This window comes from Stylophora pistillata, chromosome 7 (assembly GCF_964205215.1).
Source record: "Stylophora pistillata chromosome 7, jaStyPist1.2, whole genome shotgun sequence".
Classification (NCBI taxonomy): domain Eukaryota; kingdom Metazoa; phylum Cnidaria; class Anthozoa; order Scleractinia; family Pocilloporidae; genus Stylophora; species Stylophora pistillata.
This window is the reverse complement of record NC_142525.1, coordinates 2,976,276-3,000,254: the sequence shown is the minus strand read 5'-3', so window position 1 is coordinate 3,000,254 and position 23,979 is coordinate 2,976,276. Positions and strand designations below refer to the sequence as shown.

The following is a 23,979-nucleotide window of genomic DNA, read 5'->3' as shown; positions in this document are numbered from 1 at the left end:
CACAGGGAACCGCATATGAATTTGATGAGCCAACTATTCTACTTTCATTCGACACCAATTCAACATTGAGAAAAAAGTGCAATAACGCGATTCAACTCCCCAAGACTTACGGCGTAATTTCTTTCAGTTCGTATTATGCTTATTGTACGATTTTACGCCGTTAGCAAACAGTGTTATTTCTTTTAGTAAGCAACCAGACTTAACTATCAAGCCGCTTAGAGTCTCTTCTACTTCCTTGGTGTTTAAAGTAGATCCATGTTTCAATTGTAACGTCGTGGAGGGAATGACTTTCTGAAAAGATACAAAGTAAGTTAATTTCAAATTTACACATGGAAAGCTAATTTGACGATGGCTGACGTTGTGGAAGAATAATTACTTCGTGACCAAAATCTCGATGAAAACGATATTCTTTGTACCTTGAACTGACAACCTTTCTACAAGAGTTATTTTGAGCGAGAGATGTGACTTGATCATGTCCATACAAGTAAGGGTCCGTAGTTTAACAGCGAGATCACGTGCACTGATCAGCCCCCAAAAACACGAAGATAGAACAGAAAAATTGAAAGTAGTAACTTCTCTGCTTCAGTCAGAGAAATGATAAAGTCACGCGAGGTAAAATCCTTACTGAATGTTCTTTTGTTACCTTCATAGTTACCTTTGATCTCGTTGTAACGTGACATTCCGTGAGTTAATTTTGCAGATAAAGTGACTCGTGAGCCCCTGTTTACATTAAAGGCGCTTCCAGAGGAAGACGGGCAAGCGATAATGCCAGTTCCTCCGAAATTGTCTGCGTTACACGGACGTTGAGATCGCAATGATTACAGATAGAACCGCATAACTGAGTTAAATCTCGCATTCTTATTGGTTATCGAAGCGAGATATTCATAGTAGAATTGCAAGTTGAAAACAAGGCAAAGTGATATTGTTTCGCATCTCTTGTTCTCTTGTTTCGCGCTCACGATAAAAACAATGTTCCTGTAGTTTCATAGATTTTCCTTCTTTTATTAAGTTCTGCGATTCAAGGAAAATTCTTTACCTGACTCGTGAAATTGCCGTTGTATTACACTTGAAAACCTACAACATACATAACTTTAACGCTGTTTTTCCTCTCTTCTTTATCCTCTTCCATCGTCGCACGTTTTTTCCCAATCGTTCATGTTATTTAAAGGCTCGTGAACCTGTTTTACAATCCCGAGTTTGAATTCCCCCTCTCCAGGTTTTATTGCTTTTCCTCTGCAACTCCTTTCTCAGAAATTCTCTGATAAAATTAACAGCTAACAATATCTGAGGAGAAGGGTAGGGTAGGGAAAGTTTGAACACCTGCATAATCTGTGGTTGCCGCCAGTGTCCTTTTTCTCTCTTTTTTTTCCTTTCGCCTTTTCTCAATTACCAAGACAATTCGCTCGTTCATCCAGTAATCGTGACCAAAGTAAAACCCAATTCCTAAAGCATCCATACCCTATTAAACCAATCGCGTCAGTTTCTAAAAGATCTCAAGCAAAAAAGTTGACATGAAGTAAGGAAACAGTAAACTAAGGAGCATTGTGATCAAACGGATTTTCTGGAAGAATGCAGAAAAAAAAAAAACTAAACACACATAGAGAATACTTGGAGAAAACTTGAAATTCTGCTGAAAATACCTTTATTTACATCGGTTAAAAGACTTAAGAAATACAGTTATCATTCAAATGGAGCTCTTACTAAAGTAAATAATTTTAGTGAATATATGCTACCAAAGTCTTGCATTAATATTGTTATCGATGATTAGAAGCTACTGTACATTTACCCTGCTTAGGGTAAGAGTCGTCAATCGCTGATCATTCGCTACATTATTGCTTTTTAAAATTGGTCAGAAGGCAGAGTATAAAATATCAGGGGAGGCCCATCTAACTCGGTTGGAGATGATTGACACTCTTGCCCAGCAGTCAGAGCAGCAGCACCAGAATTACCAAAGTAATTTATAACATAACCAAAGTAAAGCGCGCGCTCTGATTGGTCAATTTAGCGTCTCCCATTTGCCCATGGGTGTACGCTGCTGACGTGAGCAAATGCAAAGACTATTTTCCGCGCGCGCTTGTTTTTTCTGGTCACGTAAGATTTGTTAAATAAAAGGGAACTCTTTAGCTACAATGTATCAATGTTATGTTATAAAACAAATGGTAAACACCACAGCGTACACTATTGAGTTATGGATGCACGCGGGAGGTTGCTAAGCACGAAAGAAGCTAGAGTCACTCTCGGCTATCGCCTCGAGCGACTCTTACGCTTCTTTCGTGCTTAGCAACCTCCCGCGTGCATCCATAACTCAATAGTGTACGCTGTGGTGTTTACCATTTGTTAATTAGAGATCAATACAACACAGTTAGAGATATGTTTTCTTTCAAACACTCAGCCAGAGAAGCCGCACCAGCTTCACCAATGTTATTTCTGTTCAGATTTATACTTTTCAGGGATGAATTTTCTTTCAAAAACTCAGCCAGACTAGCAGCACCAGCTTCACCAATGTCATTTTCATCCAAGTCTAACTTTTGCAGAGATTTATTTTCTTTCAAACACTCAGCCAGAGAAGCAGCACCGTCATCACCAATTTTATTAAAACTCAATCTCAAATATGTCAGAGATGTATTCTCTTTCAAACACTCAGCCAGAGAAGCAGCACCAGCTTCACCAATGTCATTTTCATCCAAGTCTAACCTTTGCAGAGATTTATTTTCTTTCAAACACTCAGCCAGAGAAGCAGCACCGTCATCACCAATTTTATTATAACTCAAACTCAAATATGTCAGAGATGTATTCTCTTTGAAACAACCAGCTAGAGCAGCAGCACCAGCTTCACCAATGGCATTTTCCCCCAAGTCTAACGTTTCCCAAGATTTATTTTCTTTCAAAAACTCAGCCAGAGCAGCAGCACCGTCATCACCAATTTTATTGACAGACAAATTCAACTCTTTCAGAGATGTCTTCCCTTTCAAACAATTAGCGAGAGTAGCGGCACCGTCATCACGAATTTCATTACCAAACAAATGCAACGCTGTCATACTTGTATTTGTTCTAAGAATGTTGGTTAGTAAGATAGTTTTAGCCCCCTCTAATCTTAATGTGGGCCAAACAGTAATGGTTTCAATTTGAAGACAAGGTCCAAGAGCGCGGGCCAATTTTACATGGAAATTATTTTCATTTTTGCATTCATATATGCACTCTAATATAACAGTCATACTATTTTCGGCTTCCCTTTGCTCGACCTCCCGGTTTAACTGTGTCGCCATACTTTTCATAAGGTTCTCTGCTGTTTCCTCGCACCGTGCGGCAAGAATGCCAAATGTGAACAGAAGCACTTCTTTCAGCTCGTGGCGATATCGTCTGTCAACAGCTATGCTGTCTGTGCTAATTTCTTTCTTGATAAGCTGACAAACGAGATTCAAAGCGGCGAAGAACTCTTGGAAAGTCTTGTGAAGAAAGCCATAACGTCTAGTAGCTCGGAGTTTACTGCCTCCGGGCTGAACAGAGAGAAATCCAAGTTCAGGTAGATCACTTCCTTTGTGTTTTCCAAGCTCCTTCTCGTCAAAGTCCAAGTTGTCTTCTAATAAACTTTTCAAAGCTATCGAGCCAAGGTGGTTCAGTTGGCTTTCGTAAAGTACAACAAGGTCCGCCTCGTCGACTTCTGAAAGTTGTTTCCTTGCTCTGTATCTTCTTAGTATACAATCCACTATGTCCATGTACAGCTTACTTCTGCTTTCAGGAAATACACCGTTCAAATCTTCATAGACCAGGCAAATAAGTGCAGTGTTGAGAGGATTCGTCGACATTTCATGTAAGGTTTTATCGTCATCCAGTCGTTCGATAAGCTGTTCGGCCAAGTTTGTCTTCTCTCTGAAGTACTTTTTGATGAAGGTTTTCACATCTTCTTCAGTGAATCCCTCCACCTCTAGCAGCATGTCGCAGTATTTTCGAACTTTGACTCCAGCCTCTTGCCGTGCAGCTACAACCACGCGACATTTTGGCAGCGTTCGGCCTTGAATAATTTCTGATAACATTGGTAGCTTCTTCTCAGAAACTTCATCCAATCCATCGAGTACCAGGAGAACTTTAGATTGATTGTGGTGAATGAAGTCGAGGAATCTCTTTCTTTGGTCATCACCGATATCTCGAAGTAGAAGTTGATCATCAATGGCTTCCCAAAGGTCAGACTGAACTTCACGACATTTAATCAAAAGCACTATGCAGAATTTTGCGAAGGAATTTCCGGCTGCGCGTTTTTGAGTGACCCAGTCGAAAACAACCTTTTTGCAGTAAGTTGTCTTTCCCATACCAGGCTTCCCTTCTATTAATACAAGTCTTGGTTCTTCACATTCTTCGTGCGGGTTGAAGATTTCAGAAATTGTGACAACTCGGTCTGTAGCTGTTCCTCTCGTTTTCTTTTTGTAGGTGATTTTAAGTCTGGTGTAGAGGTCTCCAAAAGAAAAGTTCAAGTCTTCACACCAGGGAAGGAGGTTCATCGTACCCTCGCGGGTTTTGTAGAGTTGAGAAATGTTCTCAATCATTTCGGTGGGATCAAAGGCGTCTAAAATAAAAATAATTCTCGTCAGGTGTTAAGTCAAACTGTCGAAACCACCTTGGTTTTTCGAAATATTGCAAAACATTTTTTCCATGCAAGCGAAAGTCCCTTCAGCGCTCAAAGGTCCGTTTTTTAAAAGCGCCGATCATCGAATGGCACAAATTGAATTACTCGTCTTTTCACAAAACTCTTGTTTGAGGAATTTTTTTCTTTCGCGCATTTAGATCGATCCTTTGTGAGAAAAAATCACCTAAGTTTTTCTTTTATAACGGCTCTTTACATTGAAAATTATTTTCAATTTGACACCTACTTTGCCTTTGCCACTATGACCGTAAATATGCAACTTTTACATCGGCTCAGCGCAAAATTCCAACCTCTACCCAATGATATATTTATTCAAACTAACTAAAATGGGTTAGAGGAGTATGGAAATATAAAAATATCTTGCGGTTTCGGCGAACTTCTTGTACAGCCGATCAACGTCATATGCACATTTTCGAAAATTCCACCCAACAATGCCCAAAAGCGGAGTCAATTATTTACGAAATTTACGCCTTCGACCCATGGTTGACGCCTGAATTGAACATTTTGCAGCTTTTTCATGCTTCATGATACCATGAAACAGCATTTAGGGGAGAGAAATCTCTACACCCATCTACAAAAATGTTGCCGCCGAAAGGTGATTCATCGCTCTAAGTGTCCTATTGTTATGTTTATCACGCAGTAAAGAGAGACAAGAAAAGAAATCACGAAAAGGCAAGATAGATATGAAAATTGGTCATGTTAATCCAAAATATTTCTTATTATCCATTTAAAAAGTTTCCTTATTAATATTACTTGAAGTGCACTAATTTTGTATTGGATAATGTATTCTCTAATTTTATACTGTACTAACTTATTCAAAGGACCCATCTGCTGTGTTTATTATCCAAAAGCTCCCGTGAAATCGCCAGAAAATAGTATATTCACGAAAACACACTAAATATGCCAAGTAGATTATTATTTTCATCGATTTTTCAAGACTTTATAAAGTGAAAGGAACTGCTTACAAACTTTATTAATATTGTGTCACGCAACGTAATCATGCGAAATTCAATGACGAGATCGTCCGAAAATCAAGTTTTACCAAGTTGTATTTATTTCAAAATGAAAATTTCCTCTCTCCTACGCGCAAAACTGACGCTATAGTTTGTAGTTTGTAATCGGCCTGGTAGTTTTCCACGGCGCAGCCGGTGAGTGGCTTCTCGATCCTACTTTCAGCTTCTTGCCGCCTGGCGGTTTTTTGAACATAGATGACTATAGAAAAGACCCCAACTAGAAGGCATCGAGGATAATTCGAAGTAATTGTAAGAATATCGTGTGCCTCTCAATCCTTTTAAAATCAAGTGCTATCGAGCAAAAATCTTATCGTTTGGCGGGTGTGACTTGGTTTTGATTGACATTCTATTTGATTGTTATGATGAGTAGCAATTTTTCAAAACGTGTCTGACATACTAAAGAAGTTACCGCTATGACATAGTTTGAACTGTGATATATATCTGATATTTCGAAGTCTTTCCGATGGCCACCCTATCAACAAAATCAGAGAAGAAAACTTTTCAGTTTACACGAAATTTACGCGCAGATCCATGGAAGCTACCACTTGTCAATTATTATTGATTCGCAAAATTAGATTTGGGTCAAAGGTTAAATAGTTAACGCGACAACAGCACGATAGACGGTCAAACCCAAAGCAAAGATGCAACTAACTGAGGCTCAATCCGCGTAGATTGAGCATACATTTGGAGTAAATAAGCTTGTATGCAGAGTCACACGGGAAGAAAGAGCTCGAACGAGTGATAAGTATTTTCAGCCCTTAATAATTGCAGAAAAGGGCACATTCAGCTCTCTCAAGCGGAATACATCGCCTATAACCCTTGAATTTAAAAACCTCCGCACCACAGCGACATAGAAATATAGAATTGATAAACCTCCAAGGGAGGAATAACGAAAACAACGTGACCAAAAACTCGACTGATTTCGTGACTACACCTGGAAAATATAAACTTAAGAAACTTTTCCTACTTATTCTTGGTGGGAAAAGACACGATATCTGGCTCTTTAGCTGTTTGTCCTATTTTGTGTTGCTACCAGTATAGACGAGACCCAACGAGGTCAAAATAATATCTCAAGTTGCATCTCTGGCCTCACATTGTAATATATCTCTTAACCCGTTGTCAAGTTGAATTTTGCACGAAGTTCTTAGTGGTATAATCAGCCCCAGCAATTTCAATTATTACCCAGTCAAAAAATTAAATTTGTCTAAAAGGTTGTGAAGCACAGAAATGGGAGTCCAGGCTTTTTTTATCGCATTTTAAAATACAGAAGAACATGGGTTAGCTTAAGAAATGTTACACATTCCGTGAGCCTTTAAAATTAAGATGAGTCAATTACAGCCAATCTGAGCTATCGTCACCCATTTCGCAAAATGTTTCCCAGGCATGGCAAAGTACCATAATCATTGATTTAGCGTCTTTGTTCTCCTTCTCTAAGAAGGGCCCCTCTCGAATCTGGTTTTTGTTAATGAGCGCCCCTATTCTGATAAGCACTCCTACTGGATAAGCACTCATGTTCTGTTAAGCGCCCCGATTCTGTTTCAGTGATGGCACTGCTAGAGTATATTTGCAACGAGATCAACCGTAGTTCATTTTCCTTTCAGTTCTCATTTAAAGCCTCGTTACAGAAAACGGTAACCACGTGAGTGCACAGTTTCTTCAAACGAATAATCTCGTTTGCGACCATTGCCTTGTCGGTAGTTTTAGTCTTGCAGGATCCCTGGACAAGTCTGTTCTGTAGTCTTCTATATTAATGGAACAATTCAAGCTTTTTTTTTTTGCATATTCTTCTGTTTCTGAGAAGAAAAATAAGCGCCCTATCCCTAATGAGCTTGTTTTGCACAGGCACCCTTTCTTGAGGCACCAAAAGTAAAGGCCACCGAACGCTGCATCGAAAATTACAGTAGCTCTGATACAGTTTAGAATTTTGACAAGGAAACTAATCACGCCCGCCTATTTTTTTTCTTTTAATAAATTGTAAAGTCGTCGAAAAAAGAAAAGGTTTTCTATAGTTCCCCTTTTGCATTTTTTGGCGACGACTGACCTCCCTTTGATTTCTCCCGAAAACCATGTTATGATCCCCCCTAAATCCTTCATTTCCTTCTCCCCGCCCACTCCTAGCTAGCCAACCAATAACGACTTTTCATCACGGCTGGTTATTTAAACGAAGTTTAGCATTTTTTTTACAAAACTGCCATCTAAACCATCTTCATTTTAGTTGAATCTTTTATCTGAACATTTATTTTTGACAGTGTCAAGAAGGTGGAAAGTTAGCAATGTATGGAAATTTATTGAGTTAAATCCACCGTCACTTAGAGAATCCCTGCGGCTCACTGTTTGCGTAAAACCGGGGTTTGGGTTAGACCTCGGGTAAATAACCGACCCTAAGATTCTGGTTCACGACTCGTGACTCGAGTTTGGGCTTTGAACACGTACATACATCATCAAAACATCATTAAAACATTTAACGGGAAAACTGGACGATAGATGTCAAACCCAAAGCAAAGATGCAACTAAGTAGGGTATGATGGGTGTACATTGAGCATACATTTGGAGTAAATATACGTGTAAGCAGAGTTACGCGGGAAGAAAGAGCTCGAACGAGTGAGACGTATTTTCAGTCCTTAGGACCTAAATAGGAAAAAAGGAATAAATAGGAAAAAAGGAATTAATGCAGGAAAAAAGGCCGTTCAGCGCTCTCGAGCTGAGAACATCGCCTATGGCCCTTGAATTGAAAAGTACCCGCACCACAGCGACAGAAAAATAAAGAACATGTAAACCTCCAAGGGAGGAACGATGAAAACACGGACCAAAAGCTCGAGATCACGTCATTGCACCTAGAGAACATAACTCACGAGACTTACAAAATAAACTTAAGGAACGTTTCGTACTTATTCTTGGCGGGAAAAGACAGACATTTGGCTTTTTAGCTCTTTTTTCTATTTGTGTTGCGACCAGTGAAGGCAAAGACCTTCGCTTCAACGGTTTGCCGGATTGGTGTTCGTATTAAAGAACGATGTTCTTGGAAGAGGACAGATTTCTACCTTGAGCGCATTATCAATGAGGTCTGTAAGGAGCTCATGCAGGCAGTCCCCTCAGAGCTACCCTCATTGACACTGGATCGAATAACAAATTATTTTTATAATGCAACTTTATTTCATTGTCATGAGGGTGGAGTAACAACCCACCTCTTTTAAGTACATGCCAATGAAAAGAGTATCCGGTCTTTTCGTCCAAGAGTCTTTCCGTCTAAGTACTTTTCATCTGAAGTCTTTGGTCCACTTGTCCAATATCAAGTCTTTTCGTCAAAGTTGTAACATTGTTTTAAATGAAGTAGTAACAAGATATATTTTATCAAATAGTGACAAAAGTAAAGACTTGCCGTTTAATTATTTCGCGCAGAAGAAATGGGAATATTAGGCTTGTTGTTAAGCGTCTATTGTGCGTAATAGACAACTATGGGTAACATCAATTAGTGTCCGATACAACCAACAACATATTCCAACATGATAAAGAAGTAAAACTAACCAAAAATGATTAACAAATAAACCTAACCCAAAAATGACCCCAAATAAACATCTCTGTGTATTTATCGTAATTGACGATGTTGAAATTGTAAACGAGGATCAGTTAGTAAGAGCTATCGAAACCAAAATGGCAACGGCTCGCACTAATAAGTTCTTTATATAGCCTTATCTAGCCTTCTAAAAGTTACTTAAATGCTCCCAGATAAGACTTAACATTTAGACGAACAGACCTAGATGAAAAAACTTTGGAACGAAAAGACTTGGACGAAAAGACTATTGGACAAAAAGACCGTAATTCGGTTAAAAGTATTAGTGTATTAGCACTGCAAATGAAAGAAAGAAATGGTTTGGCCCATGAACAGCCTAGGATCCAACGATCATAACCCAAATATCTAAGGTAACCATAACCATAACGTGTCTCTAACATCATCAACTCAAAACCGGAAAGAAGTGCAAAGCCTTCTAGAAGTGCCTGAATATTATCACAGGATCAGTCTTAACTTCCCACGGCAGTGAGGAGCGTAATATAAATGAGCTACAGTGTAAGCAACATGAAAATTAGAAATAGCCGCAACAAACTCTAGGAAGCACCTCCACCAGGGTCATCTTAGGACGGTAGAGAGAATTTTAGGGGGGCAATACAATGTTATTAAGGTTAAAATGGTTCCATTCCTTCCATTTCTCCTATCTAGTGTTTAGGTGCATGGAGGTGGGCTGTAGCTAGGGAGACCCCTTATCTCTCAAGATATTAGAAGCCCCTTTCCTCCTTCTCACCCTAGGTTGCACATCCTTTACTGTCCCATTGTTTCATCTAAATAAGATCACGTGCGATTTTATCTTATTAATATCTTAAAAAACAGAATAATTTAGCATTTTCATTCATTGCGTTAAAAATTAGATCATTCGTTGGGTTCAAATTTAGAATAAGATAAAATTCAGATCATCATTGGGTTACAAAAAAGTAAGGAAAAATAGAAATTACTCAATTGTTCTGTTGTACGCCAAAATGTGCCAATTTTCGCAGCTCGGTGGCGGTGAAGATTGTGGCCGAGTTTATCGTGTGCATGCAACGTCTTCAAGAAAGGTTGTAGGACCTGGGCAGCCATTCCCTGAATGTCAAACAGTACTAAGTTCGTCGAAGAAGAGTTTGTTCCAAGAGTTTGTCGCGGTTTTTTCTAATTTTTTCTCATTTTCATGTTGCTTACACTGTAGTTCATTTATATTACGCTCCTCACTGCCGTGGGAAGTTAAGACTGATCCTGTGATAATATTCAGGCACTTCTAGAACATCTTATTTCCGTTTATAAGAAATATCTAATAAGAAACATCTTCCTCCTACTAAGAAACTTCTTCTGTCAAAGGCCATAAGATTTAACCGTCAACCGTACTACTCCCCACTGAGATTAAATTGACAATAACTGATAACGTAAGAAGAGATCCCGTTTTTCATGCTTAATACGATCAGCCTATCTTAGATTTCCCGGATGATATTTTCACTTCTAGAAAAACGATAAAGCAAAGTCTGCTTCTTTTGCCTCAAAGAGCAATTTTTATTTTTGCCACAGAGCCGCGCAATCAAATTCAGTATACGTAAGCGTGCTCAAAGTCCCGATAGTGTATGCTGATAGTGTGAGCAAACCACTTCGCTAGAAATTTCTCTTTTTCGCCCGAGTGGCCATGGTTAGCGCGGGGAAAAACTAATACATTTCGCTACAATAATGGATACAAACAGAGACTCGGCCCACCAGTCCCAAAACGAAGACAATTTTCCCACCTTTTCACTTGGGCTAGAGTTCTTAAATGAGGCAAAAAAAAAAGAGAAAAACAACGGAAAAGGAGACTCGGCATTAGCGCCATCACGATTCGCTTCACTGTCCGACAGTGAAATGAAAGTGCCATTTCATTCACATTCACTCATTTTAGTTTCATTTCATTCACCCGGAAGGTCCTGACTAATCCATTACCCAGATCCTCTCGTTTACCTCTAGGGTCTGGGTACGAGACTAGGTCCTAGCCCTGTCAAGAGCCGCACCTTATCTTAGCGGGGTGGGGTGGGGTGGGGGTACCTGGGCTACTACAGAATCCACTGATCTCCAAGGCAATTTAATAATGACCTCATCTTACAATCTTTCTTTTTCAGCGTGTTCTATTGATCAGCCCGTGCGCCATGTCCGCCATATCTCAAGCGGGTTTCGATGTCATGGGGTAACTCCCGTAAGGAGCTTGCGGAAAAAAATATTATTCTAGCGCGGGATTACCCGAACAACCCTGTTTGATCGAGTCCGTGATCTTTGATTCATTATGCATAGACGTCTTTTGACTACTTGTGACATACATAACTTTACCGCAGTTTTTCCTCTCTTGTTCATCCTCTTCCATCGTCGCACATTTTTTTCCATTCCCTTTATGTTATTTTAAGTCTGGTGAACCTGTTTTATAATCCCGGGTTTGAATTCCCCCTCCCCATGTTTTCTTCCTTTTCCTCTCCAATTCTTTTCCCAGAAATTCTCTGATAAAATTAACAGTTGACAATATCTGATGAGTAGGGTAGGGTAGGGAAAGTTCGAACACCTGCATAATCTGTGGCTGCCGCCAGTGTCCTTTTTTTTCTCTTTTTTTTCCTTTCGCCTTTTTTCAATTAGCAAGACAATTCACTCGTTCATCCAGTAATCATTACCAAAGTAAAACCGAATTCCTACAGCATACATACCACATTGAACCAATTGCGTCAATTTCCAAAAGATCTCAAGCAAAAAAGTTGACATGAAGTAAGGAAACAGAAAACGAAGGGGCATCGAGATCAAACAGATTTTCCGGAAGAATGCAGGAAAAAAATAACTAAACACACATAGAGAATACATGGAGAAACCTTGAAATTCTGCTGAAAATACTTTTATTTACATCAGTTAAAAGTCTTAAGAAGTACATTTATCGTTCAAATGAAGCTCTTACTAAATTAAATAATCTTAGTGAATAGATGCTACATAAGTCTTGCATTAATATTTATATCGATAATTAGAAGCTACTGTACCATGATCTACCCTGCTTAGGGTAAGAGCCGCGAATCCCTGATTATTCGCTACATTATCACTTCTTAAAATTGGTCAGAGCACAGAGTATAAAATTTCAGGGGAAGCCCATCTAACTCGGTTAGAGATGGATGACACTCTCGCACAGCAGTCAGAGCAGCAGCAGCACCAGAATTACCAAAATAATTCAAAGGTCAATTCGACACTTCTAGAGATGTGTTTTCTTTCAAATAATTACTTAGCCAGAGCAGCAGCACCAGCTTCACAAATGTTATTTCCGTTCAGAAATAACATTTCTAGAGATGAATTTTTCCTGGGACTGCGCTGCCAGAATGCCAAATGTAAACAGAAGCACTTCTCTCAGCTGATAGCGATATCGTCTGTCAGCATTTATGCTGTCTGTGCTTATTTATTTCTTGATAAGCTGACAACCGAGACAGAGTGCTGCGAAGAATTGTTGGAAAGTCTTGTGAAGAAAGCCATAACGTTTAGTCGGTCTTAGTTTACTACCTCAGGGCTGAACTAACAGAAATGCAAATCCAGGTAAATCGCTTTCCTTTTTTTTTTTCCAAGCTCCTTCTCGTCAAAGTCCAAGTTGTCTTCTAATAATTTTCATTTTTGCATTCATAAATGCACTCTTATATAACAGTCATACTATTTCCGGCTTCCCTATTCCGGACTTCCCGGTTTAACTGTGTCGCCATACTTTTCGTAAGGTTCTCTGCTGTTTCCTCGCACCGTGCGGCTAGAATGCCAAATGTGAATAGAAGCACTTCTTACAGCTCGTGGCGATATCGTCTGTCAACAGCTATGCTGTCCGTGCTAATTTCCTTATTGATAAGCTGACAAACGAGATTCAAGGCGGCGAAGAACTCTTGAAAAGTCTTGTGAAGAAAGCCATAACGTCTAGTAGCTCGGAGTTTACTGCGTCCGGGCTGAACAGAGAGAAATCCAAGTTCTGGTAGATCACTTCCTTTGTGTTTTCCAAGCTCATTGTCGTCAAAGTCCAAGTTGTCTTCTAATAAACCTTTCAAAGCTATCGAGCCAAGGTGGTTCAGTTGGCTTTCGTAAAGTCCAACAGGGTCCTCTTCGACTTCTGAAAGTTGTTTCTTTGCTCTGTATCTTCTTAGTATACAATCCACTATGTCCATGTACAGCTTACTTCTGCTTTCAGGAAATACACCTCTCAAATCTTCATAGACCAGACAAAGAAGCGCAATGTTGAGAGGATTCGTCGAAATTTCATGTAAGGTTTTATCGTCATGCAATCGTCCGATAAGCTGTTCGGCCAGGTTTGTCTTCCTTCTGAAGTACTTTTTGATGAAGGTTTTCATATCTTCTTCAGTGAATCCCTCCACCTCTATCAGCGTGTCGCAGTATTTTCGAACTTTGACTCCAGCCTCGTGCCGTGCAGTTACAACCACGCGACATTTTGGCAGCGCTCGGCCTTGAATAATTGCTGAAAACATTGGTAGCTTCATCTCAGAAACTTCATCCAATCCATCGAGTACCAGGAGAACTTTAGATTGATTGTGGCGAATGAAGTCGAGGAATCTCTTTCTTTGGTCGTCACCGATATCTCGAGGTAGAAGTTGATCATCAATGGCTTCCCAAAGGTCAGACTGAACTTCACGACATTTAATCAAAAGCACTATGCGGAATTTTGCGAAGTAATTTCCGGTTGCGCGTTTTTGAGTGGCCCAGTCGAAAACAATTCTTTTGCAGTAAGTTGTCTTTGCCATACCAGGCTTCCCTTCTATTAATACAACTCTTGGCTCTTCACATTCTTCGTGCGGGTTGAAGATTTCAGACATCGTGACGACTCGTTCCGTAGCTGTTCCTCTCGTTTTCTCTTTGTAGATGACTTTAAGTCTGGTGTAGAGGTCTCCAAAAGAAAAGTTCAAGTCTTCACACCAGGGAAGGAGGTTTGTCGTACCCTCGCGGGTTTTATAGAGTTGGCGAATGTTCTCAATCCTTCCAGTGGGATCATAACCATCTCTAATAAAAATAGTTCTCGTAAGGTGTCGAGTCAAACTATAGATACCACACTGGTTTTTCGAAATATTGTAAAACATGGTTTTTTCCAAGCGCAAATCGCTTCAGTACTTCAAAGGCCTGTTTTATAACAGCGCCGCTCATCAAAAATGGCACCAATTGAATTACTCGTCTTTTCACAAAACTCTCGTTTGAGGAATTTTTTTGCTTCGCGTATTTAGATCGATCCTTTGTGAGAGCAAAGCATATACGTTTTTCTTTTTCAACCGTTTTTTTTTTTACACTGAAAATTACTCTTCAGTTTGACACCTACTTTGCTTTTGCCGTCATGACCGTAAATATGCAACTTTAATCTGGGCTCAGCGCAAAATTCCAATTTCTTCCCAACGATATATTTATTCAAGCTAACCAACTAGAGTAGGTTGGAGGAGTATGGAGATATAGAAGTATGTTGCGGTTTCGGCCAACTTCTAGTACAGCCGGTCAACGTAATATGCTCAGTTCCGAAAACTCCAGCCAACAATGCACAAAAAGCGGACTCGATTATTTACGGAATTTACGCCTTCAACCCATGGTTGACGCCTGAATTGAACACTTTGAAGCTTTTCCATACTTAATGACACCATAAAACAGCATTAAGAGAGAAAAATCCCCACGCCCATCTACAAAAATGTTGTCGCCGAAAGCCGATTCATCGCTCCAAGCGACCTATTGTTTTGTTTATCACGCAGAGATGAGAAAGAAGAAAAGAAATCAATAAAAGGCAAGATAGATATGAAAAATGTTCATATTAATCCAAAATATTTCTTATTATCCATTTAGAAAGTGTCCTTATTAATATTACTCGAAGTGCAGTCATTTTAAATTGGATAATGTATCTTGTAATTTTGTAGAGAACTAATTTGATCATGGGACCCATCTGCTGTGTTTATAACCCGGAAGTTCCCATGGAATCGGACCAAAACTCCGACCAAAACACGGACCAAAACTCGGACCAAAACGCGGACTAAAAACTCGAGATTTCGTGACTACACTTGAAAACCTTAAATCAAGAGACCTACAGAATAAACTAAAGAAACAACTCGTTGTTATTCTTGGCGGAAGAAGACACGACATTTGGCTTTGTAGCTGTTTGCTCTATTTTGTGTTGCTACCAGTGCAGGCGAGACCCAACCATTGTCAAAAGAATGTGTCTCAAGTTGCCTCTCTGGCATCACATTGTAATCTATCTTTAACCCGTTGTCAAGTTGAATTTTCCATGAGGTTCTAGGTGATATGATCACCCCCAGAAATTTAATAAAGAATTGTGTCTCCTTTTGACTTCACAGAACATACATATACTTGTATTAACATTTACAACATAAAAAACGTTTACCTTCCATCCTAGGTCTCTTGTTATGTGGAAGCCCGCTCGTCAAGTCATCCGATTTTCGTTTCATCATTTGAAATTTACTTGAACCTAGTATTAATAGCAAACATGTACATTTGTAGCTTGAGTTTATTTCAACATGGTATTTCTAACTTGGTAACATTAAGAAAGAAAACATCAATTTTTTTTGGGAGAGGTTTATCTTTCATCTTATCCGCTTCCCTTGTCAGTAAAGAACATGAAAATTAGAAAAATTGGCAACAAACTCAAAGACGCTCCTCCACCAAGGTTATCTTAGGGCACTAAAGAGATTTTCAGGGGGCAATACAATGTAGTCCAGGTTATCGTGCTTCCTTCCTCTCCTTTGTCCTCGAGTTAAGGTGCACGGAGGTGAGCTGCGGCCAAGGAGACCCCTTGCCACTTAAGACATTAGAAGCCCCTTTCCCCCCCCCCCCCTCCCCACCTTAGAATACCACCTGTTCCTTTACGGCCACTACCCCATCGCACCACCAGCTCAGTACCTTGAAGGAGTTGTAACAAAACGTGAGATCAAGTGGTGCACAGGTAACTCACTTTGACTTTTATAGCCGATCATAAAGAATACCTTCCTAACTTTCAAAAGTAGCAGAATTCTCAGTTATGTACATGAAACGGTTTTCAGCGTTTCAAAACCACTTCTAATGTTTTTTACAAAGGAGAGTTCCAACACATAACTTTGTTGTAAGTTCGTAGTTGTAAACAGAATGTTCATTTATGGAGATCAATTAAAGTAAGGAATGTATTATAAATGAGCCTAAATTCAATTTGGGCAAAGTTACCAGAAACTCGAAAAAAGCCATTTAACCAAGGTCATCTCCGTGGGGTTCTAACAAAGAATTCAACTTAATCTGTGTTCCTGTAAAAAGACCCAATACTTTGAATACTTTATGTCTGGAACAAAATCAAGGCCTATGCAGGGATTCAATAGCTATCCTATATTATCAGACTGCATCTACAAAACACCAGCAGCATATAAACATTTCCATAGAATTTGATTAACCGCCTCCCGGTTAGCTCAATGGATAGAGCGCTGGACTGTTGTGCGGGAGGTCGAGGGTTCGAGGCCCGGCTGGACCAACACTCAGGGTCTTAGAATAATTGAGAGGAATTTGCTACCTTTATATAACATCAAGAAATGGTTCGATATTCTAGTCTTATCGGATAGGGACGAATAAATAGAGGTCCTGTCTCTTGCAGGGTTGGGGTAGGAGACGTTAATTTCACACACACGAGATTACTGTGTGATGGATCTCCTCCCCTAGGGTGGGATGGGTGGGATATTGGGCGCACTTAATTTGGAGCCTCGCTCCGTTGTGCGACCCTCACCACACTCCGGTGAAAGTGATTAAATAAATAAATGATAAAAACTATCCAAAACAACTGAAAATACAAAACAAGTGACATGGAAAACAAGATTTTACCCAAAACTACTGTTACCTTTGTAATGAGGCCAGTCTTTAAAAACATTAGGATCTCTCAGCAAATGAAAAACAGTAGAAGCTGCCATGATACTTGCAAAACGTTTCCAAGAACCTTTGGTGTCTTTACCATCAGCGAAATCTGCGATACCTTTTACTAGGAGCCATTCAATGCCAAGATCAAATGCAGCAGTGAACACTCCTGTAACAAAAAGGAGAAAAAAGCTAGATATGTCAGAGTAATTAGGATGATAACCACTCAATTACTTATTTCTTTTTAAGGTTAAATTGTTGCCCAATCTACTGCCCTTTAAAAGCGATTAAAATAATCCAAACCGTGAAAGGCTCTCTAGGCTGATAATCCAAATAATTGTGTGCACTCTAGCGAGCATACTTAATGGCCCACATTGCTAGAGATTATCCCACTTTCCAAAGAGTGAAACGATTCCTTCTTTTCAGAGATATGGGCTGCTAGTCCATCACATGATATCTCTCACAATAAGGTATGCTTCACCTTGTTTCCTTTAAATTTAACTGCTATCCATACATACTTCTGGGTGCAGAATGTAGTCCCCAAAAATACATCACAATGACCCTTTTATAGGTAATCAACCTGGAGCTCACAGTTACCTGCATTTGCAGCTGATCTAGTATGTTAGAAGACATTTCAGGTAAGGCCCAGGACTTTCTCAAGCTCAGTATAGCAGTTGGTGAAGCGATACAAGATTGCAAAAATGCCTGGCAAATTATAATTATATGATATGTCTGCCACCATTAATATTAAGTGTAATTAAGGGTTCAGTGTGCAGAGACAGGATGTGCTATGGTTATGGAGTATTTACCTGTCACACGGTTAATCACAATTAAAATCCCAGCACCCAGGCATCTTAAGATAATTAGAGAGCTAATGGTACATTTTAAAGTCAACATGCTACATGTATTACTCAAACATGAGAAGGGGCAGAACCATGACCCAACTCACCTTCTCCTTCCAGTTCAATTGCATCAGCCTGGGGGTATGCTTCAAGGAGTTTTGCACGCTGCCAATCTGCACTGATCCTCTCTGGACCACTTAAAAACTCGCCACCCGCATGTGCTTCCACTTCTCGTGTTTCAGGATTTTTCAGTGGTGCTTTCCACCCATCAGCAACATTCTTGATGAGGTTCAGGAAATTTCGGCTGACAACAGTTCTTGTTCCAGTTGATTGCTCTTCAGTATCCAAAACCATCTTTGGTGCATATGTTGTGAGCTTTGCACACACAACCACGTCTCCCAGTTTGGCTTTTTCACGGTTCAGGCCACTGCAATATCCCACAGAAATAACTCCTTTGGGCTTAAGGCAGGTGACAGCATCTTTTACAGCAGTTAAAGAACATCCAGGACCAACAGAGCCCTCATAGCATTTCATCAAGGCAACTTTCGCATGCTCATGCTCTTCATCACAAACTATGCCAAAGTAGACATACCCATGATCATGAACATAGCGTTTAAGTGGATTCTGCAGGTATGCATAGCAACTTAAGAACTCACAGTCTTTCACAGTCAGTAAAAGAACATCTGGCTGGCTTGGGCATTGATCTGTACCTGAAGATAGAAGGTCAGACAGGTCTGGGAGATGAACACTGCATTCCGGTGGGTCACCATTATCCTCGTCTGTTTGCCATCCACTTCTGATTTTGCCTACAAACATTATTTCAACCTCATTAGAAGACGTTTAGTCATTAAACCAGTCCTCAATCATAAACAGACCAAGTTGTCACTCTTAGTCAACCAAACGTGAATTAACAATGATTCATGCAGATGACATTAATTTTTGGGGCAAGAAGGAGATTATAAGGTAGTGGCTGCTGGAGTCAATAGAGCTAAAAAATCAGTAATTATTTCTTTTGCATTCCAAAGGTGGGTTCCAGGGAACAGGATACTGACAAATCTGAACGCTTTTTTAGTAGAGTATTAATCTATTTCCTAGTCTGTACATCCCTCTCCATGGTGTCAAAATATTTCCATAGCTTCTTGCAACTACATGTAGTAGTACTTTACCCTTTTGAACTGTATTTCCCAGTTTTCTGGGAATTCCTTGGAATTGTCAAAAATTCCCAACTATAGGCTCACCCCCAGCATTTCATCAGGCCTCTCCAATAATTCACCGCCATGCACCCACTTATACTCCTGGGTCGAGTGAGGAGCTGTGAAAGTGAAAATTCTTGCCCAAGAACTTAACACAGTTATGCATAATCTGGCCAGGTCTCCATAGAACCAGACCACTCCACTCTGAGTCCAGCCCACAAAACATTAGGCCACCATGGCTCCCACAACAAAGTACACATGATTATCCCAATAAAAGAGGCCATGTGTTTACACTATTAGCCTTGGCATACCTCCTGCAGTCTCCTTGAGCTTATCCTTTAATGTTCTCTTCATCTTCCTTCCACTGTTTCAGACAGAAGCTCCTTGTTGTGTGCTACTGTATCAGGATCCATGCACGCATTCTCATTAACGGAGTTGTATAATGTCTATATTTTTCTTGGAATAAAGAGAAAATTAAATTAAACTCACTTAGTGCACAATAGAATGTGTAAATTTTAGAGTTATGAACAATCGCAATACTTTGTTGGATTTTTTCCTCAGTTCGTGAGCGGGCTGTATTCTACAATTTCTGCGATCTGATTTGTTCAGACAGAGGGCAGTAATCTCCTATCCAGCCGGCTCTCAGCGGGAGGTATCCTTTTCGTGTTGAGTCGCTTTGCAGAACATCTTAGGCTTTCTTAAAATTTTTCACAAACATATCTTGTTTTACCGGCTAGAAAGCATTTTTAAGCAAAGACTTCGGTCACGACCTTTTGCCAATAAATAACGCTAATTCTTTCTTTTCCTTTTCACTCAGATCACTTTGGTTTTCCGCCAAAATTGATTTCTAAATAAATTTTGGGGTACTAAAACTGTCTTTAAGAAGATTGTAACGCGGCCTAAAAAATCCCTCCCAAAAAGTAACTGAGAAAGTTAAAATGAGAAGTACTTGCCATTAACAATTAAATTAATCAATGTGACTCTCATTCATATGATATATGAATTCTTCCGAACAATTTGTTCGTTTGTGGAACTTTAAGGAAAGTTTTGAGATCTTCTGTAAATACACTTTTGTTTATCCCTTAACAAGTCCCTTGAATTTGGGTGAGGGTTAGGGTTAGATATTTCTACAGTGAGTTTCACAACAGAAAGCGAACGAATTCGATGGGTGAAAGTCGCATTCAATCCCCTTGTGTCTGGCTAGAAAAAGCTTCTCAATTGACTTCAGTTTTTCGGTGGAAACTGACACAATTTTCACACGCCATTGCAGAAAACAAACAAGCAGACTCACACAAAATTTAACGGACGTGAATCCTCGAGGATTAATCGGAAATCAGCAGTACTTTCCGTGAGATCTTTGAGTTTTTCTTTTTTTCCAAGATCGTTGCTATGGTCAATTTACCCGTGTGTATTTACATTACCAGTACTTACTTGTGCACGATCCTCGCAGCACTATTTACGCAATAGTGAAGATCAGATCTGAAAAAACTCAGGCCTTTACAGAATTCGAACCACTGACCTCTGCGACACCAGTGCAGCGCTCTACCAATTGAGCTAACAAGCCAGTAGCGGTACTTGCCAGTACTGTTGTTTATTCAAAAGTGTATATGCGCTTTTTTGCCTCTCAAATTGACAGTGTCAGATCGTGACAGATACTTATAAGAAACATTTTTCCGAGTTTCCTTGGAAACCTTTTTAAGTTACCTTAATGGAAAGGGGGGCTTAATTTGTTTCTTCCTCTAAAGATAAGGGGGGGGGGCTCATTAGAGGGGGGTGGCTTATTTTAGGGGGGAAGGTTAATGGACGTTTTACGGTATTACTTTTCTGCAGGGGCCCATTCTCGAAGGTCCCGGTAACTTAAAGGGCCCATAAAACTGTTCTGTTGTCATTTAAGATAGGGGTTTCAAAATTTTCTTCCCGCCTAGCAAAAGGACTTCTAAAAAACATCCAAGACTAAAAAAGGTTGTTGATTGAAGTTAGGAAACTCTAAAAAGTGCCCTAACAATTTAAATTGTACCTTTCAATGCAGTCTGCATGCAAGCGATTTAGGATAAAAATGTTCACTGTCTTTAACTGGAGGATGTAAAGTTTGCAAAAATGTATGTACTTAAAAAAAGTTAACAAATTACAGCCGACCTTAAACGTTTAAGGTTCCCTCTAAACCTGAAAGTGACATTAACCTCTGCATGCCGTAATTTGTAACTTTACAGAATGGACGAATCCCTGAAAAGAACGAAAATCAAGTCAGCATCAACCTCACGAAAGCTATCTTGTCGTTAAATATCTAATTGCAGCACTAGTGTTATCACCTGAATGTTGGTCAAACTATTCTGCGTACCTGTATTTATATATATAGCGAAACAATCAGCTTTACCTATGCTCGAAAACTTTCACTATCCTTTCATTTACTTTGTAGAAATGTATGATTTTAAACTACCAAAATTCTCCTGCTTGATATGAAACAAACAACGAATTAATTGTGACCGGACACTAGCCTCATTCAGTTGTGAGTCACTGAAGTATGCTGCATATAGTTATGAAAATGAAAATTTTAAGGGAAAGAAACTTTCGTTATCTCAATTCTAGTTTATTTTTTTAGTTACATCCCGTCAGCCAATTGCATGACAAAAGCGTGACAGCTTGTGAAAGCTCCACGCTCCTCGTGTGCCTCTCGCCTTGCGGTAGTGCAATACACAAATAATGCATGTTCTACTTGGTTTTGCTTCACAAAGCTGACTAAGTAATAACTCAATGGGAAAATTGCCATTCATTCAGCATATCACAGCACAAGGATAAATACATGCATAGGGACAGCAATCGGACTGGTCCACGATCAAACATACTCTCATTTTGCGTCAAGAAAGATCTATAGATAAGGCCTGTCTATTAAAAGCGAAAGAACGTGGAATGAATGCAGTCTCAACACAGGAAGATGAAACGTAAGAGTTGAAAGGTGATGACGTTGATGCTCCTCACATCATTAAGTTACAGACAAACCTGATGCCGTCACAGTTGTTTTAGATCTCATTTAACTCACTTTTGCGAGTAATGGTCTCAGTTTATAGTTAAAACTGGAAATTTCTCTGTGAATTGATGAAAAAAAAAAAAAAAACAACGAATCTAAGGTGAACTTACGTGAAATTTGTTTTTAGGTCGAGGGATGCTGCCTCTAGTTAGGCGTGATATTGTTTCCCTTACCTGTGATCTCGTTGTAAAGTTACTTTCCGTCAGTTAACTGTACTGTATTTATTTATTAATTAATTAAGTAACTCATGGACCTGAAGAATCTTTTCCTGTTTGCGTAACTGGTTGTGCTTCCAGACAACGACGAAAAAGTGAACTAATCGAGGATGTTTGCTTTAAAGAGCGTGAGCGTAACCAGCCAATCATTGCCGGACCATCAGAGCACGAGATTGAAAGACAGAAAACTAAGGTAGAGTAATAATTCTGGTAACTTGAAGCTGCAATTGCTGGTTTGGTCGCCGGAAAAATAGCTCAATGTAAATTTGTCTGTTGGCACTTATACCTTAGCCACTAAGACAGCAATAATAGTGATGAAAAAGTAAACCGCTATAGAGAGCCCGTGAGGGCCGCGAGCATCACGCCTCTCCCGTTTTATGCACAACAGCTGTCACGAACTTCACGCTGCACGCGCGTCTGTTCGCTGGTGAAATACACGATCGAGTAGTGTTCGTTCTAATTTCCTTCGCTCCGCACAGCCAAGTATAACAAAATAAGTTAAAAGGGGGGCGGGGGGGGGGGAACGCCATTCATTCAATAGAACACATTACATGGAAATATATAAATATCTGCAATTCAGGACGGAAAAACATGAATCAGTATTTTAGGTCAAGATTTTGTTACTCTCGCAGAAGCTGTTGTGGATATTTTAGAACTTGTAGGCTGATTTTACGGCTGGCATGCAAACAAGCGGAGATTCTGGATTTATCTCCACCAGAATGATAATCACAGGGAACCGCATATGAATTTGATGAGCCAACTATTCTACTTTCATTCGACACCAATTCAACATTGAGAAAAAAGTGCAATAACGCGATTCAACTCCCCAAGACTTACGGCGTAATTTCTTTCAGTTCGTATTATGCTTATTGTACGATTTTACGCCGTTAGCAAACAGTGTTATTTCTTTTAGTAAGCAACCAGACTTAACTATCAAGCCGCTTAGAGTCTCTTCTACTTCCTTGGTGTTTAAAGTAGATCCATGTTTCAATTGTAACGTCGTGGAGGGAATGACTTTCTGAAAAGATACAAAGTAAGTTAATTTCAAATTTACACATGGAAAGCTAATTTGACGATGGCTGACGTTGTGGAAGAATAATTACTTCGTGACCAAAATCTCGATGAAACCGATATTCTTTGTACCTTGAACTGACAACCTTTCTACAAGAGTTATTTTGAGCGAGAGATGTGACTTGATCATGTCCATACAAGTAAGGGTCCGTAGTTTAACAGCGAGATCACGTGCACTGATCAGCCCCCAAAAACACGAAGATAGAACAGAAAAATTGAAAGTAGTAACTTCTCTGCTTCAGTCAGAGAAATGATAAAGTCACGCGAGGTAAAATCCTTACTGAATGTTCTTTTGTTACCTTCATAGTTACCTTTGATCTCGTTGTAACGTGACATTCCGTGAGTTAATTTTGCAGATAAAGTGACTCGTGAGCCCCTGTTTACATTAAAGGCGCTTCCAGAGGAAGACGGGCAAGCGATAATGCCAGTTCCTCCGAAATTGTCTGCGTTACACGGACGTTGAGATCGCAATGATTACAGATAGAACCGCATAACTGAGTTAAATCTCGCATTCTTATTGGTTATCGAAGCGAGATATTCATAGTAGAATTGCAAGTTGAAAACAAGGCAAAGT

The 23,979-nt window shown here is 39.7% G+C and overlaps 3 protein-coding genes across 4 annotated transcripts; all 3 read right to left on the bottom strand.

The window, feature by feature from the left end:
• Positions 1 to 1,625: 1,625 nt before the first annotated feature.
• On the bottom strand, positions 1,626 to 4,556 carry LOC148726165 (NACHT, LRR and PYD domains-containing protein 12-like). The gene has a single exon (XM_088726951.1). It carries the CDS (start codon positions 4,539 to 4,541, stop codon positions 2,349 to 2,351), a length of 2,193 nt encoding a protein of 730 aa, XP_088583077.1. The 5' UTR covers positions 4,542 to 4,556; the 3' UTR covers positions 1,626 to 2,348.
• A 7,496-nt stretch (positions 4,557 to 12,052) lies between these two features.
• Positions 12,053 to 14,019, bottom strand: LOC148726164 (NLR family CARD domain-containing protein 4-like). The gene has a single exon (XM_088728679.1). The coding sequence runs from the start codon at positions 14,017 to 14,019 to the stop codon at positions 12,982 to 12,984; it is 1,038 nt and encodes a 345-aa protein (XP_088584805.1). The 3' UTR covers positions 12,053 to 12,981.
• On the bottom strand, positions 13,973 to 19,580 carry LOC148726163 (uncharacterized). 2 transcript variants are annotated; one of them, XM_088726943.1, is made up of 5 exons: positions 19,406 to 19,580; positions 18,009 to 18,707; positions 17,046 to 17,228; positions 15,576 to 15,659; positions 13,973 to 14,203 (listed from the first exon to the last, which is right to left on the bottom strand). In XM_088726943.1, exons 1-5 carry the CDS (start codon positions 19,446 to 19,448, stop codon positions 14,106 to 14,108), a joined length of 1,107 nt encoding a protein of 368 aa, XP_088583069.1. In that variant the 5' UTR covers positions 19,449 to 19,580; the 3' UTR covers positions 13,973 to 14,105. The 2 variants fall into 2 exon arrangements, with proteins under 2 accessions (XP_088583069.1, XP_088583070.1); XM_088726944.1 differs by lacking the exon at positions 13,973 to 14,203 and adding an exon at positions 14,877 to 14,908 and having other exon boundaries at positions 19,406 to 19,579.
• Positions 19,581 to 23,979: the final 4,399 nt, after the last annotated feature.